Source organism: Carcharodon carcharias, chromosome 13 (genome assembly GCF_017639515.1).
Source record: "Carcharodon carcharias isolate sCarCar2 chromosome 13, sCarCar2.pri, whole genome shotgun sequence".
Classification (NCBI taxonomy): Eukaryota; Metazoa; Chordata; class Chondrichthyes; order Lamniformes; family Lamnidae; genus Carcharodon; species Carcharodon carcharias.
Window position 1 is genome coordinate 61,426,391 of NC_054479.1, and position 20,674 is coordinate 61,447,064.

The 20,674-nt window shown below is 44.0% G+C and overlaps 1 protein-coding gene across 1 annotated transcript in view; it reads left to right on the forward strand.

Annotated features, from left to right (window-relative positions):
* Positions 1-20,674, forward strand: part of LOC121286065 (solute carrier family 2, facilitated glucose transporter member 11-like) — a 46,068-nt gene that overhangs the window by 12,018 nt on the left and 13,376 nt on the right. Inside the window, exons 7-10 of the mRNA XM_041203071.1 lie at positions 2,214-2,271; positions 17,817-17,915; positions 19,940-20,100; positions 20,529-20,653. Of these exons, the coding sequence (XP_041059005.1) occupies positions 2,214-2,271; positions 17,817-17,915; positions 19,940-20,100; positions 20,529-20,653 (443 nt within the window). The remainder of the gene's footprint in view (positions 1-2,213; positions 2,272-17,816; positions 17,916-19,939; positions 20,101-20,528; positions 20,654-20,674) is intronic.

Below are 20,674 nucleotides of genomic sequence, written 5' to 3' on the forward strand. Positions count from 1 at the left end.
GTCAGGGTTGGACCTGAGAGAATGGAGTGCAGTAAGTTCAGAGAGAGACAGGTTAGAATGGGTGAGAGGAGCAGAGAAATTGAGACGACTAATGTCGCGCCGACAGTTCTCAATGAAAAGATCGAGAGAAGGTAAGAATCCAGAGGGAGGGGTCCAGGTGGCGGGAGAATATTGGAGATGGGTAAAAGGATCCGTTGAACTGGGAGAGGACTCCTGCCCAAAGAAGTGAGCCCGGAGACGAAGACGGCGGAAGAAGAGTTCAGTATCATGCCGAGCCCGAAATTCATTGAGGTGAGGGCGTAAGGGTATGAAACTAAGTCCTTTGCTGAGCACTGAACGTTCAGCATCGGAGAGGGGAAGGTCAGGGGGTATAGTGAATACACGGCTGGGGTTGGGATTGGAAGAAAGGGTGGGGACGGAGGGACAGGCAGGGATGGAGGGTCCTAGATGGGTGTTGGTGTCGATGAGTTGTTGGAGCTTGAGTTCCTTAGCACTTGAGAAAAAGAGAAAAAGTTTCTTGTTGAGGCGTCGGATGAGCCGAAGGATAAAATGAAACTGGGGGCACGCGCAGCTTTGTAAAAGGGTACGGCGGTGCTGCTGGAGGGAGAGGTCGAGTGTGTTCATATGGCGGCGCATGGCACTAAGTGTGGATTTCAGAATGTGACGGGAACAGCAGTCCGAGAAACGTTTTATGTCCCGGAGATACCTGTAATCCTGGGTGGGTTCGAAACATGAGGGGTGGAATTTCAGTTGAAATCCACGTGGGGTAAGTCGGAGACGGAGACAGTCACTGAGAAAGGAGATATGGCTGTGAAAGCGGGTTTTAGTAAACACCTTGTCAAACACTAGGAGGGAAATGGAAAGCAAGGAAGGTGAGCAAGACAACAGAGAGATACGGAAATCTTGTTGCAGAGAGGAACAGAACTTCTTCAAGGAGGTAGGCATTTCTTGAAGAGCAGTGGCAGTCAATTAAACACAGAGATAAAAACAAAAAAACTGCGGATGCTGGAAATCCAAAACAAAAACAGAATTACCTGGAAAAACTCAGCAGGTCTGGCAGCATCGGCGGAGAAGAAAAGAGTTGACGTTTCGAGTCCTCAGGACCCTTCAACAGAACTTGAGTTCGAGTCCAAGAAAGTTGAAATATAAGCTGGTTTAAGGTGTGTGTGTGGGGGGCGGAGAGATAGAGAGACAGAGAGGTGGAGGGGGGGGTGGTGGGGGTGTGGTTGTAGGGACAAACAAGCAGTGATAGAAGCAGATCATCAAAAGATGTCAACGACAATAGTACAATAGAACACATAGGTGTTAAAGTTAAAGTTGGTGATATTATCTAAACGAATGTGCTAATTAAGAATGGATGGTAGGGCACTCAAGGTATAGCTCTAGTGGGGGTTTTTTTTATAATGGAAATAGGTGGGAAAAGGAAAATCTTTATAATAATCTTTATAAGGAGTTACAACATGTTGGCTGGATACTGTGTGCTCTAGGAATTGTAGAGGCTGTGAAGTCAGCAAGGAAATTATTGGGAATTCCAACTATGAGATGATAAACACATGGACTTGCATTATAGCAGCTGGCATGCAGGGTTGCAGTAAAAGGTGGAGAGCTTCAGGAAGAAGCAGGGAAGGATTGGGGAAGTGATGGGCAGAACTTTGGGAAGGGTTAGGGAAGAGGTAGAGCTGCAGGAAAGATTGTTTGATGAAGTGACAGGGAGAGAGCTTCAGACAGCAGCAACTAATGCTGCAGAGATGAAAGGATTTTGTCTCGACACAGGTCTCTATAGTGGCACCTGAACCCACAATATTCAGCCCCAGAGCTGAGTGTGTTACAACTGAGACCTGGCTAACATCTTTTGAAAAAAGCCTGCCAAATTCTTCCAAGGGCTACAGAAGTGCCTACGATAGTGGTGTCCACACTTGAGAAAATGTTTTAAAAGTGGGCCCTTCGATCTGTAATTTTAAAATAACCCATGGCCAAATGCTGTGACCTTTAATATTTGTTCAGTAATATGTTCACTGTTTTATAATTATTCTGGTATGGGAGGGGGGCTGGTGATTGCGAGTCAAGACTGTGAAAGAGCAATCCGAAAAGTGAAAATGGATTACCGGACAATTTCTCAACACCTGTGCATTTAACAATGCAGGTTTCCAATCTAGAATTTTGGACATTTTCCATTTCCCTGCCCCTATGCTTTTACAATTGTTGTTTTGCAGAGGTCTAATTTTAGGCACTTGTCAAATGTTAATGTTCCAATCGAGCACTGGACCAATGGTTAGATTGTTCCACTTGCTGTGTTCTGCTGGGCTGAGTACAAAGGTCCGGTTAAAAAAATACTAAATATCCCAAACATGTCATCTGTTGGATGTGAACTTTGAACTGCAAATAAAATATTAGCTGCCAGTGACGCAGATCGACTACGTAACTTGGATGAGTTGCCAGTTAGTTTAGATGTTCGAAACAAAAGGTGCGAGTTATCTTGTTTCACCTGTGGTGTCACCGACTGCTCCTTCACACTTTTGTTTCCTATGTAAACTGGACATTTCTGCAATATCTGAATTGAAAATAAAATTGTTCATCTACAAATTCCTACAAACTGAAGTGTTTATATTAATTTTAATATTGATCTAAGCACAATTCACGAAAGGTGTAGGTTTAGCTTTAGAAGAATGTTGCATTGGACTTGGAATCGAAAGAAAGGCAAATATTCAAAGTATCATCAAAAATATCTTCAAGCAGTTCATTTTTTAGAATCACTACTTATTGATTGCCTTCTCCATGGGGACATCTTGTATAAACATTTTTCCTAGTGATGTGGAAAGATTTCCTTCTATTAATTAGTAAGGGGAGGCGATGGCGTAGTGGTATTGTCGCTGGTAATCCAGAGACCCGCCAGGGTAAAGCTCAGGGTTCATATCCCACCATGGCAATTTGAAATAAAAGTCTAATGATGACCATGAAACCATTGTCGATTGTTGTAAAAACCCATCTGGTTCACCAATGCCTCTAGGGAAGAAAATCTGCTGTCCTTACTTACATGTGACTCCAGACCCACCAGCAAAGTGGTTGACTCTTAAACGCCCTCTGAACAAGAACAATAAATGCCAGTGATGCCCACATCCCATGAATCAAAAATAAATAAATCTTCATTAAGCCTTACCTTAAGACACAATTGAAACACCAGACACGTATCTGCATCTTTCAAGTGATTCGCACCCAGTGAACTAATTCTGGTGGATAGATGTGCACGCTTCACTGCAAAGTAGAGAAATGACTAGTTAATGGGCTTGGATGATGTTGGTTGAGGGTAAGTAATGACCATGACAACACAAGGACTCCCTTACACAAAAACAAAATATTGTGGCAGCCAGGACATCTGAAACAAAAGCAGAAAATGCTGGAAATACTCAGCAGGTCTGTCAGATCTATGTCCGGTTCTGGGCGCCAGACTTGAAGGCTGTGAAAGCATTGGAAAGAGTACAGAAGATTCACGAGAATGATTCCAGGGATAAAGTACTGTAGCTATGAGGATAGATTGGAGGGTAGGATTGTTTTCCTTGGAGAAAAGAAGGCTGAGAGGAGACTTGATAGAAGTATTCAAGATCCTGAGGGGTATGGACAGGGTAAATAGTGAGAAACTGTTCCCATTCAAGAAAGCATGAAACACTAGAGGACACAGATTCAAAATAATTGACAAAAGGAGTAAAAGTAATGTGAGGAAAAATTTTTCACCCGAGGGTGGTTAAAGTCTGGAACGAACTTCCTGAGAGGGTGGTGGAGTCAGGTTCAAACAAGCAGCGGAGGTGGTGGTGTAGTGGTATTGTCACTGGACTAGTAATCCAGAGACACAGGGTAATCCCCTGGGACTTTCCCAAAACAGCAGATGGTGGAATTTGAATCCAATAATTTTTTTTATTCATTTATGCAGTGTGGGTGTCGCTGGCTAGACCATTTATTGCCCATCCCTAATTGCCCTTGAGAAGGTGTTGGTGAGCCACCACCTTGAACAGCTGCAGTCCACATGGTGTAGGTACATCCACAGTGCTGTTAGGGAGTGAGTTCCAGGATTTTGACCCAGTGACAGTGAAGGAATGGTGATATATTTCCAAGTCAGAATGGTGTGTGGCTTGGAGGAAAACTTACAGCTGGTGGTGTTCCCATCTGTATGCTGTCCTTGTCCTTCTAGGTGGCAGTGGTTATGGGTTTGGAAGGTGCTGCCTAAGGAGCCTTGGTGAATTCCTGCAGTGCCTCTTGTAGATGGTACACCCTGCTGCTACTGTGTGTCAGTGGTGGAGGGAGTGAATGGATGTGGTGTTAATCAAATGGGCTTTGTCCTGGATGGTATCAAACTTCTTGAGCATTGTTGTAGCAAGAGCATTATCCTGGGTCTCTGGATTACCAGTCCAGTGACAATCCCACTATGCCACTGCCACCAGTTCCTCTCTGGAATTAGAAGTCTAATGATGACCATGAAACCATTGTTGATAGTCATTAAAAACCCATCTGGTTCAGAGATGTTCTTTAGGAAAGGAAATCTGCCGTCCTTACCTGGTCGGGCCTACATGTGACTCCAGACCCACAACGATATGGTTGACTCTTAACTGCCCTCTGAAATGGCCTAGCAAGCCACTCAGTTGTATCAAACCGCTAAAGATTCTAAAAGGAATGAAACCGGACGGACCACTTGACATCAACCTAGTCACCAGAAATGATGATGGCAATCTCAGCCCTGTTGATCTTACAAAGTCCTCCTTGCTAACATCTGGGGACTTGTGGCAAAATTGGGAGAGCTGTCTCACAGACTAGCTACAGCCTGACATTGTCTGTGAGGTATGTTTCTGTGCGTATGACTATTTCCCAGACACCACCATCACCATCCTTGAGTATGCCCTGTCCCATTGCCAGGACGGACACAGCAGAGGTGGTGGCACAGTGTTATACAGTTGGGAGGAAGTTTCACTGGAAGTCTTCAACATTGACTCCGAACCATATGATGTCTCATGACATCAGGTCAAATATGGCAAGGAAACCTCCTGCTGATTACCAGGTACTGCTCCCCCGTCAGCTGCTCAGTCAGTACTCCCTCATGTTGAACACCAATTGGAGGAAGCACTGAGGGTGTTAAGGGCGCAGAATGTACTATGAGTGGGGGACTTCAACGTCCATCACAAAGAATGGCTCGGCAGCACCACTACTGACTGATCTGGCTGAGTCCTAAAGGACATGGCTGCTAGACTGGGTCTGCGGTAGGTAGTGAGGGAACAACAAGAGGGAAAAACATACTTGACCTAATTGTCACCAACCTACCTGCTGCAGGTGCATCTGTCCATGACAGTATCAGTAGGAGCGACCACCGCACAGTCCTTGTGGAGACAAAGTCCTGTCTTCACACTGTGGACATTCCATGGTGTTGTGGCACTACCACCGTGCTAAATGGGATAGAACAAATACAGCAACTTCAAACTGGGTATACATGAGGTGCAGTGGGCCATTAGCAGCAGCAGAATTGTACTCGACCACAATCTGTGATCCCATGGCCCAGTACAACCCCCACTCTGCCATTACCATCAAGCCAGGGGATCAAACCTGGTTCAATGAAGAGTGCAGGAGGGCATGCCAGGAGCAGCACCAAGCATACCTAAAAATGAGGTGTCAATCTGATGAAGCTACAATACAGGACTACCTGTGTGCCAAACAGCATGCAAGAGACAGAGCTAAATGATCACACAACCAACAGATCAGATCTAAGCTCTGCAGCCCTGTCACATCCAGTCATGAATGATCGTGGACAATTAAACAGTTCACTGGAGGAGGAGGCTCCACAGCATCTCCATCCTCAATAATGGCGGAGCCCAGCACTTCAATACAAAAGGTAAGGCTGAAGCATTTGCAACCATCTTCAGCCAGAAGGGACGAGTGGATGATCCATTTCGGCCTCCTTCTGAGGTCCCCAGCATCACAGGTGCCAGTCTTCAGCCAATTGGATTCACTCCATGGAATATCAAGAAACAGCTAAAGGCACTGGATACTGCAAAGGCTATGGGCCCTGACAACGTCCTGGCTATAGTTCTGAAGACTTGTGCTCAAGAATTAGCTGAACCCCTAGCCAAGCTGTTCCAATCCAGCTACAACGCTAGCATCTATCCGATAATGTGGAAAATTGCCCAGGTGTACCTGTCCACAAAACTCTTGATCATCAGCAAAATGATGGAAGGGGTCATCAGCAATGCCATCAAGTGGAACTTAAACAGCAATAACCTCCTCACTGATGCTCAGTTTGGGTTCCGCCAGGGCCACCCTGCTCCTGACCTCATTATAGCCTTGGTTCAAACATGGACAAAAGAGCTGAACTCCAGAGGTGAGGTGAGAGTGACTGCCCTTGACATCAAGGCAACATTTGACCAAGCATGGCATCAAGGAGCCCTAGCAAAGCTGGAGTCAATGGGAATCAGAGGGAAAACTCTCCACTGATTGGAGTCATACCTAGCACAAAGGAAGATGGTTGTGGTTGTTGGAGTCAATGGGAATCAGAGGGAAAACTCTCCACTGATTGGAGTCATACCTAGCACAAAGGAAGATGGTTGTGGTTGTTGGAGGTCAATCATCTCATCTCCAGGACATCACTGCAGGAGTTCCTCAGGGTAGTGTCCGAGGCCCAACTATCTTCAGCTGTTTCATCAATGACCTTCCTTCCATCTTAAGGTCAGAAGTAGGGATTTCACTGATGATTGCACAATGTTCAGCACCATTTGCAACTCCTCAGATACTGAAGCAGTCCATGTCCATATGCAGCAATACCTGGACAATATCCAGGCTTGGGCTGACAAGTGGCAAGTAACATTCACGCTACACAAGTGCCAGGCAATGACCATCTACAACAAGAGAGAATCTGACCATCGTCCCCTGACCTTCAATAGCATTACCATTGCTGAATCCCCCACTATCAACATCCTGGGCTGCGTCATTGACTATATTCAAGGCTGATAGATAGACTTTTGACTGACAAGAGAGTCAAAGGTTATGGGGGGCAGACAGGAAAGTGGAGTTAAGGCCATAATCAGATCACACATCATCCTGATTTGGAAATATATCATCGTTCCTTCACTGTCGCTGGGTCAAATTCCTTGAACTCCCTTCCTAACAGCACTGTGGGTGTACCTGCACCTCATGGACTGCACAGTTCAAGAAGGGGCTCACCACCACCTTCTCAAGGGCAACTAAGGATGGGCAATAAATGCTAGCCCAGCCAGCGAAGCCCACATCCCATGAGTGGATTTTAAAAAATCAGCCATGACCGTATCAAATGATGGAGAAGGCTCGAGGGGCTGAATTGCCTTCTACTCTTCCTAATTCTGGTGTTCTTGTGCTTTTGTGTGATTATCATTGACCAGAAGCTTAACTGGGTCAGTCATAACTGTGGCTCCAAGAGCAAGTCAGAGGTTGTGAATGCTATGGCATATAACTCACCATTGACTCCCAAAGCCTTTCCATCATCAACAAGGTACAAGTCCGGAATGTGATGGAATACTCTCCACTGCTCTACTTCAGAGGGGAGGTAAAAAGGGACATTAGAGAAGCGAAGAGGGATTGAGATAGGATTGGCAACCAATATAATGAAGAATCCCAAAGTTTTCTATAGGCATATGAGTAGAAAAAGGGTGGTAAGAGGAGAAGTAGGGCCAATTAGGGACCTAAACGGAATTTACACATGGACAAAGGGGCCATGGCTGTGGAATTAAATGAATATTTTACACCCGTCTTTACCAAGGAGATGGATGCTACCCAGGCCATGGTGACAGACATGGAAACTCTGTCACTAGAAGGGTTCAAAATTGATAAGGAGGAAGTTTTGAATAGACTGTTGGTACTTAAAGTTGACAAGGCACTGGGACCAGATGAGATTCATCCAAGGCCATTGAAGGAAGTGAGAGTAGAAATTGTAGGGGCACTGGCCATAATTTTTCAGTCTTCCCTGTCTGAGGACTGAAGAATTGCAAACATTATGCCCTTGTTCAAAAAAGGTTGTAAGGATAAGCCCAACAATTAAAGACCAGCCAGTTTAACTTCAGTGGTGGCCAGGATTCTAGAAACAATTATTCAGGATAGAATTAGTAGTTACATGGAAAAGCATGGGTTGATAAGGAAGACCCAGCATGGATTTCTAAAGGGGAAATCGTGTTTAACTAACTATCTGGAGTTTTTTGAAGAGGTAACAGAAAAAGTCGATGATACTGTTCATGTGGCGTACATGGACTTTCAAAAGGCACTTGATACAATGCCACACAACAGACTTGAGAAAAGTTATAGCCCATGGAATAAAAGGGACAGTAGCAATGTTGATATAAAATTGGCTGAAAAATAGGAAGTGGAGAGTAATGGTCAATCGATATTTTTTGGGCTGGAGGAAGGTTTGTAGTGAAGTTCCCCAGGGGTCAGTACTAATATATATAAATTTTTCCTGATATATATTAATGATCTAGACCTTGGTGTGCAGGGCACATTTTCGAAGTTTGCGGGTTATACGAAGCTTGGGAGTGTTGTAAACTGCAAGAAGGACAGTGTAGAACTTCAAAAGGACATAGACAAGTTGGTGGAATGGGCAGATAGGTGACAGATGAAGTTCAGTGTGGAGAAGTGTGAGGTGATGCATTTTGGTAGGAAGAACATGAACAGATAATATAAGGGCTGAAATTTTGAAGAGGGTGTGGGAGCAGTAAGACCTGGGTGTATATGTGCATATATCATTTAAGGTGGCAGGACAGGTGGAGAGAGCAATTAATAAAGCATATGATATCCTGGGCTTTATTAATAGGGCATAGAATACAAGAGCAGGGAGGTTTTGCTGAATTTATATAAGACACTTGTTAGACCTTAGCTGGAATACTGCGTACAGTTCTAGGTGCCACATTATAGGAAGGATGTGAACACATTGAAGTGGGTACAGAAGAGGTTTACAAGAATGGATCCAAAGGTCTGAAACTTCAGTTACAAAGATAGATTGGAGAGGTTGGGACTGTTGTCCTGGGAGAGAAGGCGGCTAAGAGGAGATTTGATATAGATGTTCAAAATCATGAGGGGCTGGACAGAGTAGATAGTGAGAAGCTGTTCCCGCTCATAAAAGGATCTTGAATGAGAGGGCACAGATTTAAAGTGATTTGCAAAAGAAGCAAATGTGACATGAGAAAAAACTTTTTCACACAACAAGCAGTTCGGGTCTGGAATGCACTGGCTGGAAGTCTGGTGGAGGCAGGTTCAATCAAGGCATTCAAGAGGGCATTAGATGATTATTTGAATAGAATCAATGTGCAGGGATACAGGGAAAAGGCAGGGCAATGGCACTAGGTCATAATGCTCATTTGGAGAGTCGGTGCAGACACGATGGGCCAGATGGCCTCCTTCAGTGCTGTTAAAATTCCGTGATTCTGTGATTGTCTGCATGGGTACAGCTCCCACACTCAAGTAGCATAACATCATCCATGACAAAAGAGCCCGCATGATTGGTACCCCATCCACCACTTTAAACATTCATTCCCTCCACCACTGCTGCACAGTGGCAACAATGTGTTCCATCTACACACTGCACTGCAGCAACTCACCAAGCCTCCTTCAACAGCACCTTCCAAACACACCTCTACCACCTGGAAAGATAAGGGCAGCAGACGCGTGGAAACAGCACCACTAGCAAGTTCCACACCAAGCCACACACCATCCTGACTTGGAACTATATCCCCGTTCCTTCACTGTTGCTGGGTCAAAATCCTGGAACTCCCTAACAACACTGGATGTACCTACACCACATGGACTGCAGGAGTTCAAGAAGGTGGCTCACCACCACCTTCTCAAATGCAATTAGGGATGGGCAACAAATGCTGGCTTTGCCAGTGATGCCCACATCCCATGAACGAATTCAAAACTAGTTATATATGGGTGGTGTACATTGGAAATGAGCAAAGAATGTAGCATTCAATCCTACTGAATGTTCTTATACGTATCCTACCAAAGGTTGGTATTTATTAATACTCATTAAACTTTAACGCAAGTGGATGTAGTCACCATCTACAGTAATGCTGTAGGAAGTCTGGGCATCTGTTTATTTTAAGTAATGGGACGATCACTGCTCTGGAAATATTTTAATCTAATCTTAACTCCAAATCACAGTCACTAATCCCCCAGTGCCCGCTGACCTATTGTGCCTCAATTTTAAAATTCTCATCCTCTTATTTAAATCCCTCAATTGCACCCCCCCCCACCCCGCCAACACCCTTACCATCGCTGAATCCCCTGCTATTAACACCTTGGGGGTTACCATTGACCAATAACTGAACTGGACTAGCCATATAAATACTGTGACTACAAGAGCACGTCCTGCGATGAGTAACTCACCTCCTGACTCCCCAAAATCTGTCCACCATCTACAAGGCACAAGTCAGGAGTGTGATGGAATACTCCCCACTTGCCTGGATGACAACACCCAAGAAGCTTGACATTGTCCAGGACAAAGCAGCCCATTTGATTGGCATCACATCCACAAACATTCACTCCCTCCCCCACTGACGCACAGTAGTAGCAGTGTGTACTATCTACTAGATGCACTGAAGGAATTTACCAGTGCTCCTTAGACAGCACCTTCCAAGCCCATGACCATTACCATCTAGAAGGACAAGAGCAGCAGATACATGTGGACACTATAGCCTGGAAGTTCCCCTCCAAGTCATTCACTATCCTGACTTGGAAATATATCACTGTTCCTTCACTATCTCTGGGTCAAAATCCTGGAACTACCTCCCTAACAGCACTGTGGGTGTACCTACACCACATGGATTGCAGCAGCTCAAGAAGGCTGCTCTCCACCTCAAGGGCAATTAGGAATGGGAAGTAAATGCTGGTCTAGCCAGCGATGCCCACATGTTCCTTGACTAGCTACAATCCACAGCTTGATTTCAAGCATGCTTTTGAATACTTGATCCTCTTTCCACCCCACCCAAGGTTCAAGGTTACTAGTTGCATGGATGTGGCTAATCCAATACCTGTTTCTGTGCTTGTGGACAGCATATGGCACCTTCAGCCTTGGCAATCAGCCCTTTAAGCCAAGGCCTACTTGTGTTCACTCACTATTGTGTCCTGTTTGAATAGAGGATTATCTTGTTTTGGAATATATATAGTGTGCTAATAAATGTGGAAAGGGGACATTTTGAAGTAATAAACAGATAGCTGTTCAGTGATCCACATGTGGCTTTGTTTAATGATTGACTGACAGGTTCATCAGTGTTATTCTGCTCAGGAGCAGCTAGCTATAAGATGACGGAGGCCCCTGCTGATTCATGTTAAAGGTTGTCACCATGCCAACAAGGATGTCAATGTAAATATTTAACCCTACTAATAACCAATCTAGTTGGAAATTAAGGTTGGGAAAGAAAATGCTAAAATGGCAATTCTGGAAGGAAAATATTTTTTTTACCAAAAGCCAATTAATCCTTCTCAATCAGAAGACCATCATTCTGGATCCATAGCAGATAATGTGATCCTGCACATTCTTCGAAGTGCCCATCTCTCTTCCAGACATTACTGATCATCACAACAACTTCTACTGAGTGCCAATAGGCTCACCATAAACAATGGATTTACCATAAACAATAGACTCACCACTACCTTTCAGACTGGAGCTGACTCGAGATTGTTATAATGGCACAATCCTGGCCAATCACGGATGCCTTACCAGGAATGTTACACACAGGGATTAAATTAGTCACTCAATACTTTAGACCAATTTTTTTTAAAGGATGACGTTCTGTGGTACGTAGCCTAGATGTTTTAAGTGGAAACGGCCCACAGTATTGATGTTAGCCATAAGCAGAGGATGGAAAATGCCATCAACAGATAATCGAAGAATCTTGTCCAAGCTGCTTGACCCCTTGCCTTTGAGAACCAACCAGCATAGGTGACTATTGAAGGTGACATAGAGCAATCGCTGAGATTGTGGCATTGAGGAAATGGCTTCATTGCATACCAGAGTAATAGACCTACTGAGCTCTCCTCAAGAATGAGTAAATCAGCAGGGGGAAAATAAGAGAGTGAAAAAAAAGACTTGCATTAATATAGCATCTTTCATCAGCACCAGCCGACCCAAAGTGCTTTAGAGCCAGTGAAGTACTTTTGAGGTGTTGTAACCATGGTAGGAAAAGTAGCAGCCAATTTGCATAGAGCAAGCCCTCACAAATAGCAATGTGATAATGACCAGATAATCTGTTTTTGTGACCTTGATTGAAGACATTCAGGACACTGAAGATAATTTATTCAAAATAGTGCCATGGGATCTGTTACTTCCAACTGAGAAGATCTAATTTTAACATCTCATCTGAAAGACTGGTTTCTTACCATGCCTCTCTCCCTCAGTACTACACTGGAAAGTCAACTTAGATTTATGCTCAAGTCTCTGGAATGGGACTTGAGGCCAGAACTTCCTGGGTGCTAAGCAAGTATGCCATAGAGTGAAGTGTTCATTCCAACAAGGGAAAACAATACAGATATCAGGAGAACTTATCCTACTCCTCATTAACTCGTGAAACCTCTATCCCTTACTATAGTAAGTATTCCTTTTTAGAACATGAGGGAGATCACTGGGGAGACCACAGATGCTCCACTAGCCCTTGTGTTCTTGTCTATCACAGAGCTGTTGCTTGTTTTCCTTTGCAATACAAGAAAGCATGGACTGAGTGGAAAGCAAAAGTGACAAACAACCTCTTCCATCATGGTCTCAACCCCACCCATTAAATCTCTTAAAATCTGGCACTTGCAAGACTACAAAATATATAAGGACCTCATTGGCTGGATGTAGTTATTTCTCCTGTGTGATTTATGCTATGGGCCAAACTCACAGTGTACATGAGTCTGTCCAGGGGATAAATATAACGCAGAAAGCAATATCCAGCCAGCTGCCTTTCTTGATGTAATATTCTGATTAATCAACATGGTTTTATGAAAGAAATATCCTGTTTCACAAATCTATTAGAGTCTTTTGAATGTGTAACTTGCAAGATAGACAACATGGATGTAATATATTTGGATTTTCAAAAGACGTTCAAAAAGGTGCCACTCAGGAAGTTGTTACACAAGATTAGAGTTTGGGGTTGGGGGTAATATATTACCATGGATTAAGGATTGGCTAATTGACAGACAACTGAAGGTGGGAATAACTGGGTGATTTTTGGGCTAGCAAGGTATAACTACTGGAGTGTCATAAGGATCAATGCTGGGGCCTCAGCTACTTACAATCTTTGTTAATGAGGTAGATAAGGGGATTGAGTGTAATACATCCAAGTTTACTGATGGTACAAAGCTGGGAAACGAAGCTGTGAGGAGGACATAAAGAGGCTGAAAAGGGATATAGATGTTTCACCTTAAGTGATTGGACCAGAAGGTGACAGATGGAGTATAATGTGGGTAAGTGTGAAATTATCCACTTTGGTATGAAGAATGGAAAAGCAGAATATTTTTTAAAAGATGAAAGACTATAAATGTTAGTAGTCAATGAGATTTGGGAGTTCTTGTACACAAATCACAGAAAGTTAACATGCAGGTACAGCACGCAATTAGGAAGACAAATGGCATGTTAACCTTTATTGCAAAGGGATTGGAGTATGAGAGTATAAGAACTTTGGTGAGACCACATGTGGAATACTGTGCACAATTTTGTCCTCCTTACCTAAGGAAGGATTTACTTACCCTAGAAAATGTCTATTTCTTGTCATATCACTACATCATCACTTTTGCCATTGTTCTATGCAAGCTCTGGTTTGAGATGGGGTTAGAGGAGATCTATTGGAAGAATAGGTATTCAGCATACCAAATGTGGTACAGGAACAATCAACAAAGAACCAAGATTGCTTACCTAATGTAGCCAGAACATTAGAGTATAAATCAGCGGAGTGGAGCTGAGGTGGTTTGGGGCTCAAGTCTGACCTCATCTGGGACACTCTGTCCAATTCTGGTCACTGAGACACAAGGTGGATAGTCAAACCAGAAAGCAATGCAGGTGAAGAGCAGTCAGGATGAGTCCCAGCCTCAGAGGATTGAAACTGGAGAAACTGGGGCCCTGTCATCTTGAAGGAAGTGAGAGGTGGTCTTTTAGAAAGACATGATATTAAATGGTAAGAGCACTATCTTGAGGTAAGACACAAGTTTGGGGAGTGAGGGGGATGGATAGGGGTGGAGGCTGGACATATGAAAGGGGAATTTGTTCAGATGCCAATAACTATGTCCTCAACAAACATCACCCAACACCTGGATAGAAGCAATCTTTAGAACAGATTTCCAGGTTGACCATGGAGGCAAAGAACAAGTTGTTTATTTGGATGCTGTTATAGGATTGATGGGTTGCAGGGGAGGATTGATTTTCCCTCCTTGGAGAATAAGGCCTCAACTTGTCCAGCAACATAACCACTATAATACTGCACCACCTTAACTTTGTCAGTATTATGTTCCTGTTTTTTGGGTCTTGCTGTGCAAAAATTGGCTGCCATGATTGTTGATTTAACATTCAAAAGTAATTCATTGGCTGCAAAGTACTTTGGGACTCCTAAGCAGTTGAAAGATGCTATGGAACGCATTTGTGTGGAGCAAAAACACAGGCAAGGATCTGTAGGGCCATTTTGCTGTTTCTGGACTGCGAATATTTTGTCATATATGTTTCTCCTCGTTTTAAAATAAACAGTTGACATTTCTTTAATTCAAAATTAGAAAGAAAAAAGGTGACGCATTTCCACAACACTCAGACACGTCAAAGGCTGAAAGATGGCTGATTTCTGGGGTGCCACTAATGCTGTGAACAATTCCTGGCTGCCAGCTCTTATTATGTTTAAAGTTTAATTTTACCCCAATTTCATGACGCAGAGATTCTGATGAAAATGTAATCCCAGCTGAGATAATTAATGACCCATGAAAACACATGGGTATTTTACTGTTAGCAAAAGATAGTTAATAAATTAGGCTCAGGTTAAAAAACAACAATGGACGTGTGAAGCCCGATTGCTTCATGTTTGTGTCCACCTTTAAATAGCTCACTACCACCCAGAGACAACCAAACCCACGGGAATTACAGAGGACAGGGAGTTCCAATTGGACACAAAGAAAGGGCACCATGCTGAAGAAACTGGTATGTTCTATAGATGGATTCCTCCTGCTTATTACTTTACCTGTGTATTCTCTTCTACTTGCCGGCTCTGCTGACACAGATGTGTTTGGGTGGTGCAAAAAGCCAAAATACGACCACAGGAGTTTGGAATAGTCACTCAGAGAAACCATGAAGAATGGCTGCTGTGTGAAATGGACATGTCGCACGGGTGCAGTAAGGGTGCCATTCTGAGGCTAACGCACATTAATTGCACAATTAAGGGAGCTTTATGATGTATTTAACCTGTGGTATACCTGCCCTGGGAGTGTTTGATGGGGACAGTGTAGAGGGAGCTTTACTCTGTATCTAGCCCCGTGCTGTACCTGCCCTGGGAGTGTTTGATGGGGACAGTGTAGGGGAAGCTTTACTCTGTATCTAACCCTGTGCTGTACCTGTCCTGGGAGTGTTTGATGGGGACAGCGTGGAGGGAGATTTACTCTGTATCTAACCCCATGCTTTACCTGCCCTGGGAGTGTTTGATGGGGACCAGTATAGAGGGAGCTTTACTCTGTATCTAACCCCGTACCGTACCTGCCTTGGGAGTGTTTGATGGGAAAGTGTAGAGGGAGATTTATTCTGTATCTAACCCTGTGTGTACCTACCCTGGGAGTGTTTGATGGGGTCAGTGTAGGGGAAGCTTTACTCTGTATCTAACCCCGTGCTGTACCTGTCCTGGGAGTGTTTGATGGGGACAGTATAGAGGGAGGTTTACTCTGTATCTAACCCCGTGATGTACCTGCTCTGAGAGTGTTTGATGGGACAGTGTAGAGGGAGCTTTACTCTGTATCTAACCCTGTGTGTACCTACCCTGGGAGTGTTTGATGGGGACAGTGTAGAGGGAGCTTTACTCTGTATCTAGCCCCGTGCTGTACCTGCCCTGGGAGTGTTTGATGGGGACAGTGTAGGGGAAGCTTTACTCTGTATCTAACCCTGTGCTGTACCTGTCCTGGGAGTGTTTGATGGGGACAGCGTGGAGGGAGATTTACTCTGTATCTAACCCCATGCTTTACCTGCCCTGGGAGTGTTTGATGGGGACAGTATAGAGGGAGCTTTACTTTGTATCTAACCCTGTGCTGCACCTGCCCTGGGAGTGTTTGATGGGGACAGTATAGAGTGAGCTTTACTCTCTATTTAACCCCAAGCTGTACCTGCCCTGGAACTATTTGATGGGGCCATTGTAGAAGGAATTTAACTCTGAATCTTACCCATGCCGCACCTGCCCTGTGAGTGTTTTATAAGACAGTGAAGAGGGAGCTTTACTCTGTATTTAACCTATGCTCTACTTGGTAGTTTTTAGGAGAGTGTAGAGTAGTCTTTACTTTTCATTGGGCCCATAGTGGACCTACCCTGGGAATGTTTGCTAGGACTGTGCAGAGGAAGCTTTACTCTAACTAACATGTACTGTTAGGGCCCTGTGAGTGTTTAATGGGAGAGTGCATAGGAAGCTTTACTCTGTATCAAAACTGTGCTGTACCTGCCTAAAGAGTGTTTGATGGAAGAGTTTAGAATAAGCTTATTCTCTATCTAACCCATGCTGTACCTGTCCTGGGTGTGTTTGATGGGATAATAGTTACTAATCAACACACATTTTTTATAGAACCATTACAACTGCCAGAAAAGGGCACTTATACCCTATTGGTGTGGGCTGAATTCAAGCAGAGATTCCAGAGGTAAAAAGACAGGAGAAACAATTGTACCAATCAATATCCATGCCCATAACACTTCTGAATGCATCTTGTAATGGCGATTAAGCGCCTCTCAACTTCCTTCTACTAACTTCGGTGGAAAAGGGGTGAGAATTGCTGTAGGTTGGGTTTGTTAATGGGATCTAAGCCAGTTGGTGAAGCTGAGAGCTTTTCTTTATTGAGAGAGTTTATTGACTTGTTCAGTATCACAGCTGTCCTCCCACACAACCCAGCTGCCCCCTATTTATACTCTTTTTTGAAATTAACAAAACAATCAATAAAATAAAATAATAACAAAAAACAAAACATCAAAGGAAACTTAACTAACTAAAGCAAAATATCATTCCTGGGAGTAATATGCACCCCAGCCCCTGTGGTGCCCACTGAGCAAGGAAGGCCTCATGCATACTGGTGGACACTGCGTGCTCCCTCTCCAGGGCCACCCAGCCACAAACAGCTGCGGAAGAGGGGCAGACAATTCCGTCGCATGACCCCCTTGATCACCCGCTGCCTGGACCTGTTGATGGCCACCTTGGCCAGGTCCAGGAGCAGGCTTACGAGGAGGTCCTCCTCCCTCCTTCTTTCCCCTCCCCACCCACACACACCGCCCCCCCCCACCCCGAGTTCTGTATATCTGTAACATAACTCTCATCCTTTTGTATTCGAGTCCCTGCAAGATAACAACCAACATTCCATTAGCCTCTTAAATTACTTTTTGTACCTGTCCACTAGCTTTTTGTGATTTCTGCATCTGGACCCCAAAATCTCTCTGTTCCTCCACAGTCCCTGCTTTCTCAGCATTTAGAAAATGCTCTTTCTTGGATCTAAATTGGACGGCATTCCCATTTTGTACTCCAACTGCCACAATTTTGTCCAATCACTTTATCTGCGATACCTTTGAGTTTTTTATTACCAACATGAGGAGTTTGGCCTGTGATCCCTATCTCCCTTTCTTCATGCCTTAGCTCCAGGGACGGATGCTTCTCCCGTTGATCCTTGTGACTGGGATTGGAGGAGGCTTCCAATATGGATTTAACATGTCTTCAATCAACGCACCTTCAGCTGTAAGTAACTCCCATCTGCATTGAAAAGGGTGGTGTTGATCATTTACATTTAATTCCGTCATGAGGACAGAGGTTACGGCTGCTTTAATAGAGTTTGGGGATTGAATGGTGCAGTGGGTGAGACACTGTCATTCCACCTCAGGTATCAAGGGAGTGAACCTACCCAGACTGAGTCTGAAAGTGCCCTTACAATAATCAAGCCAGGAATCATACAGCTAAAAAGGAGGCCATTCAGACCGTCATGCCTGTGCCAGCTTCTTGAATGAACTATCCAATTCACCCCTCCCTCACTCTTCCCCCATAGCAAATTTTAAAATAAAAGCAAAATACTGCATATGCTGGAAATCTGAAATAAAAACAGAAAGTGCTCGAAATGCATGGCAAGTCTGGCAGCATCTGTGGAGAGAGAAACAGAGTTAACGTTTCAGGTCAAATATGACTCTTTGGACTCTGCAAGCTTGTCCTTTTCAAGTATATATCCAATTATCTTTTAAGAGTTACTATTTTGGCTACTTCCACCATCCTTTCTGGCAGTGCATTCCAAATGATCATAATGTGTTAAGTAAAACAATTCTCTTCCCCTTCCCTCTGTCCTCCAGTCACTGACTCTCCTGCCAGTGGAAGCTGTATCTCAGTCTGGCAGATCCACACTGACAAACCTACAAATGCTGAGGCAGTCACAGAGCTGAGAGTTTTGCTCACAGAGCGGCTGCAAGTTGACCTGTCTTTTGGGGGGGGGGGGGTCTTCCAAAGTTTATAGGTGAAACTTGGCAGGGAGCTGAAAAGGAGAATCCACACAGGGACAGGAGGGAAAAACCAGTCAAGCAGGAGGAAAAGGCATTTTCCCCCTTTTCATTTTTGTTTTAGTGCGCCTAAAATTATGTCTTAGGCTGCAGAGCTTCACTGGTACAGAGAAGCTCTAGACAAGTGCGCTACTCACCTCATTATTTGGATATATAATATGTGATGTTGGAAAACACTAACTGACTTACCCCAGAGTTAGCATCAGAATGAAGTTTCATACACAAGAAAGAGCTTTATAAAGCACCTTTCACAACTTTAGGATGTCCCAAAATATTTTACAGCCAATGATGTACTTCTGCAAGTACAATTACTGTTCTAATAAAGAAAATGCAGCAGTTGGTGCACAGCAAGATCCCACACACAGCAATGTGATCATAATCTGATAATCTGTTCTATTGATGTTGGTTATGTGATTAATATTGGCCAAAATACTTGGGAGATGGTGATGTAGTGGTAACATTACTGGACGAGTAATCCAGAGGCCCAGGTTAATGTCCTGGGGACATGGGTTAAAATCCCAAGTTGATGGCATTTAATTTCAATTAATAAAATCTGGAATTGAAAGCTAGTCTCAGTGATAGTGACCATGAACCTATCATCAATTGTCATTTTTAAAAAAACTCATCTGGTTCACTAATGCCCTTTAGCGAAGGAAATCTGCCGTCCTTACCTGGTCTGGCCAACATGTGACTCCAGACCCACAGCCCCTTAACTGCTCTCTGAAATGGCCTAGCAAGCCACTCAGTTCAGGGCAATGAGGGATGGGCAACAAATGTTGGCCTTGCCAGCATAGCCCAAATCCCAAAGGATTAAAAAAGCTACTCTGCTGCTCTTCGAATAGTGGGTTTTTCACATTCAGCTGGCAGGTTTATCATCTCTTCCAAAATATGTGCCAAGGTGGTATTGTCTCATTCACTCACTAGTCCTGAGGAACCTCGCCCTTTGCATCTGCCCTTGATTTTCCAATACTGACTGCCATTTAGCAAGGTTTCGCACTTTTGGCAAGAATGTGGAAAATTTGGGAAAATTCAAGACTGTCCCAATCCATGTTTATCGTGTAGGGTTCCTGACTCTGCACTGACTAAATTTCAAAAAGTACTTTATTGAATGTAAAGTGCTTTGAGGTATCCTGAGGTTGTGAAAGACGCTATGCAAATGTAAGCCTTTCTTTCTATTATTTTATACACACCATTTCAGGTCTTTATTTTTAAACATCACAGTTTATTAAGGATTTCATTGCTGAGACATGGATTACGCGCTTTGGGACAACGTTGGATGAAACTGCTGTCACACTCCTCTGGTGCGTGATTGTTTCGACCTATCCAATTGGAGGACTGCTTGGAGCCCTAAACGCTGGGCATCTCTCAGTAAAGTATGGGAGGTAAGGACTACCAGGAGTCTGTTCATTGAAACTAATGCATAAGATGTAAATGTCTTTTCTGTGGATTTCTGCCTTTTTGTCTCAGGTTTATAGATATATTTCGCCCTTGAGCCAACCCAAAGGCGAGGCACACAATGACTTGCTCAATCCTATATGTGGCTCATCTGTAAGCTGAGGTGGTTTGTCCACTAGCCAAGATAACAGGGCAACAGGCTGGGATGATTTGCCCATAGAGGCTGTGCCACCACCTGGGGTCACATGCTATAACAGCCTTGGGGTTACTTACCAGCTAATTTGCCATCCCTCTCAATGAGGAATAGAATTATAGGTAAGCTGGCCATGAACTTGCCCATACCGGTAAGCAGCAGAGGAACATCAGACTTCGCTGAATTGCTCCTGCTAATGAAATCATTTGGTTTGTGTTCCAGGAAGAACGCTCTACTTTTCAACAACATTGTGGCCATCATAGCTGCAATAATAATGATGTTCAGCAAGGTGGGACGGTCCTTCGAGATGATCCTGCTGGGGAGGTTTCTGTATGGAATCAATGCAGGTACCAGTAGAACTGTTTCTT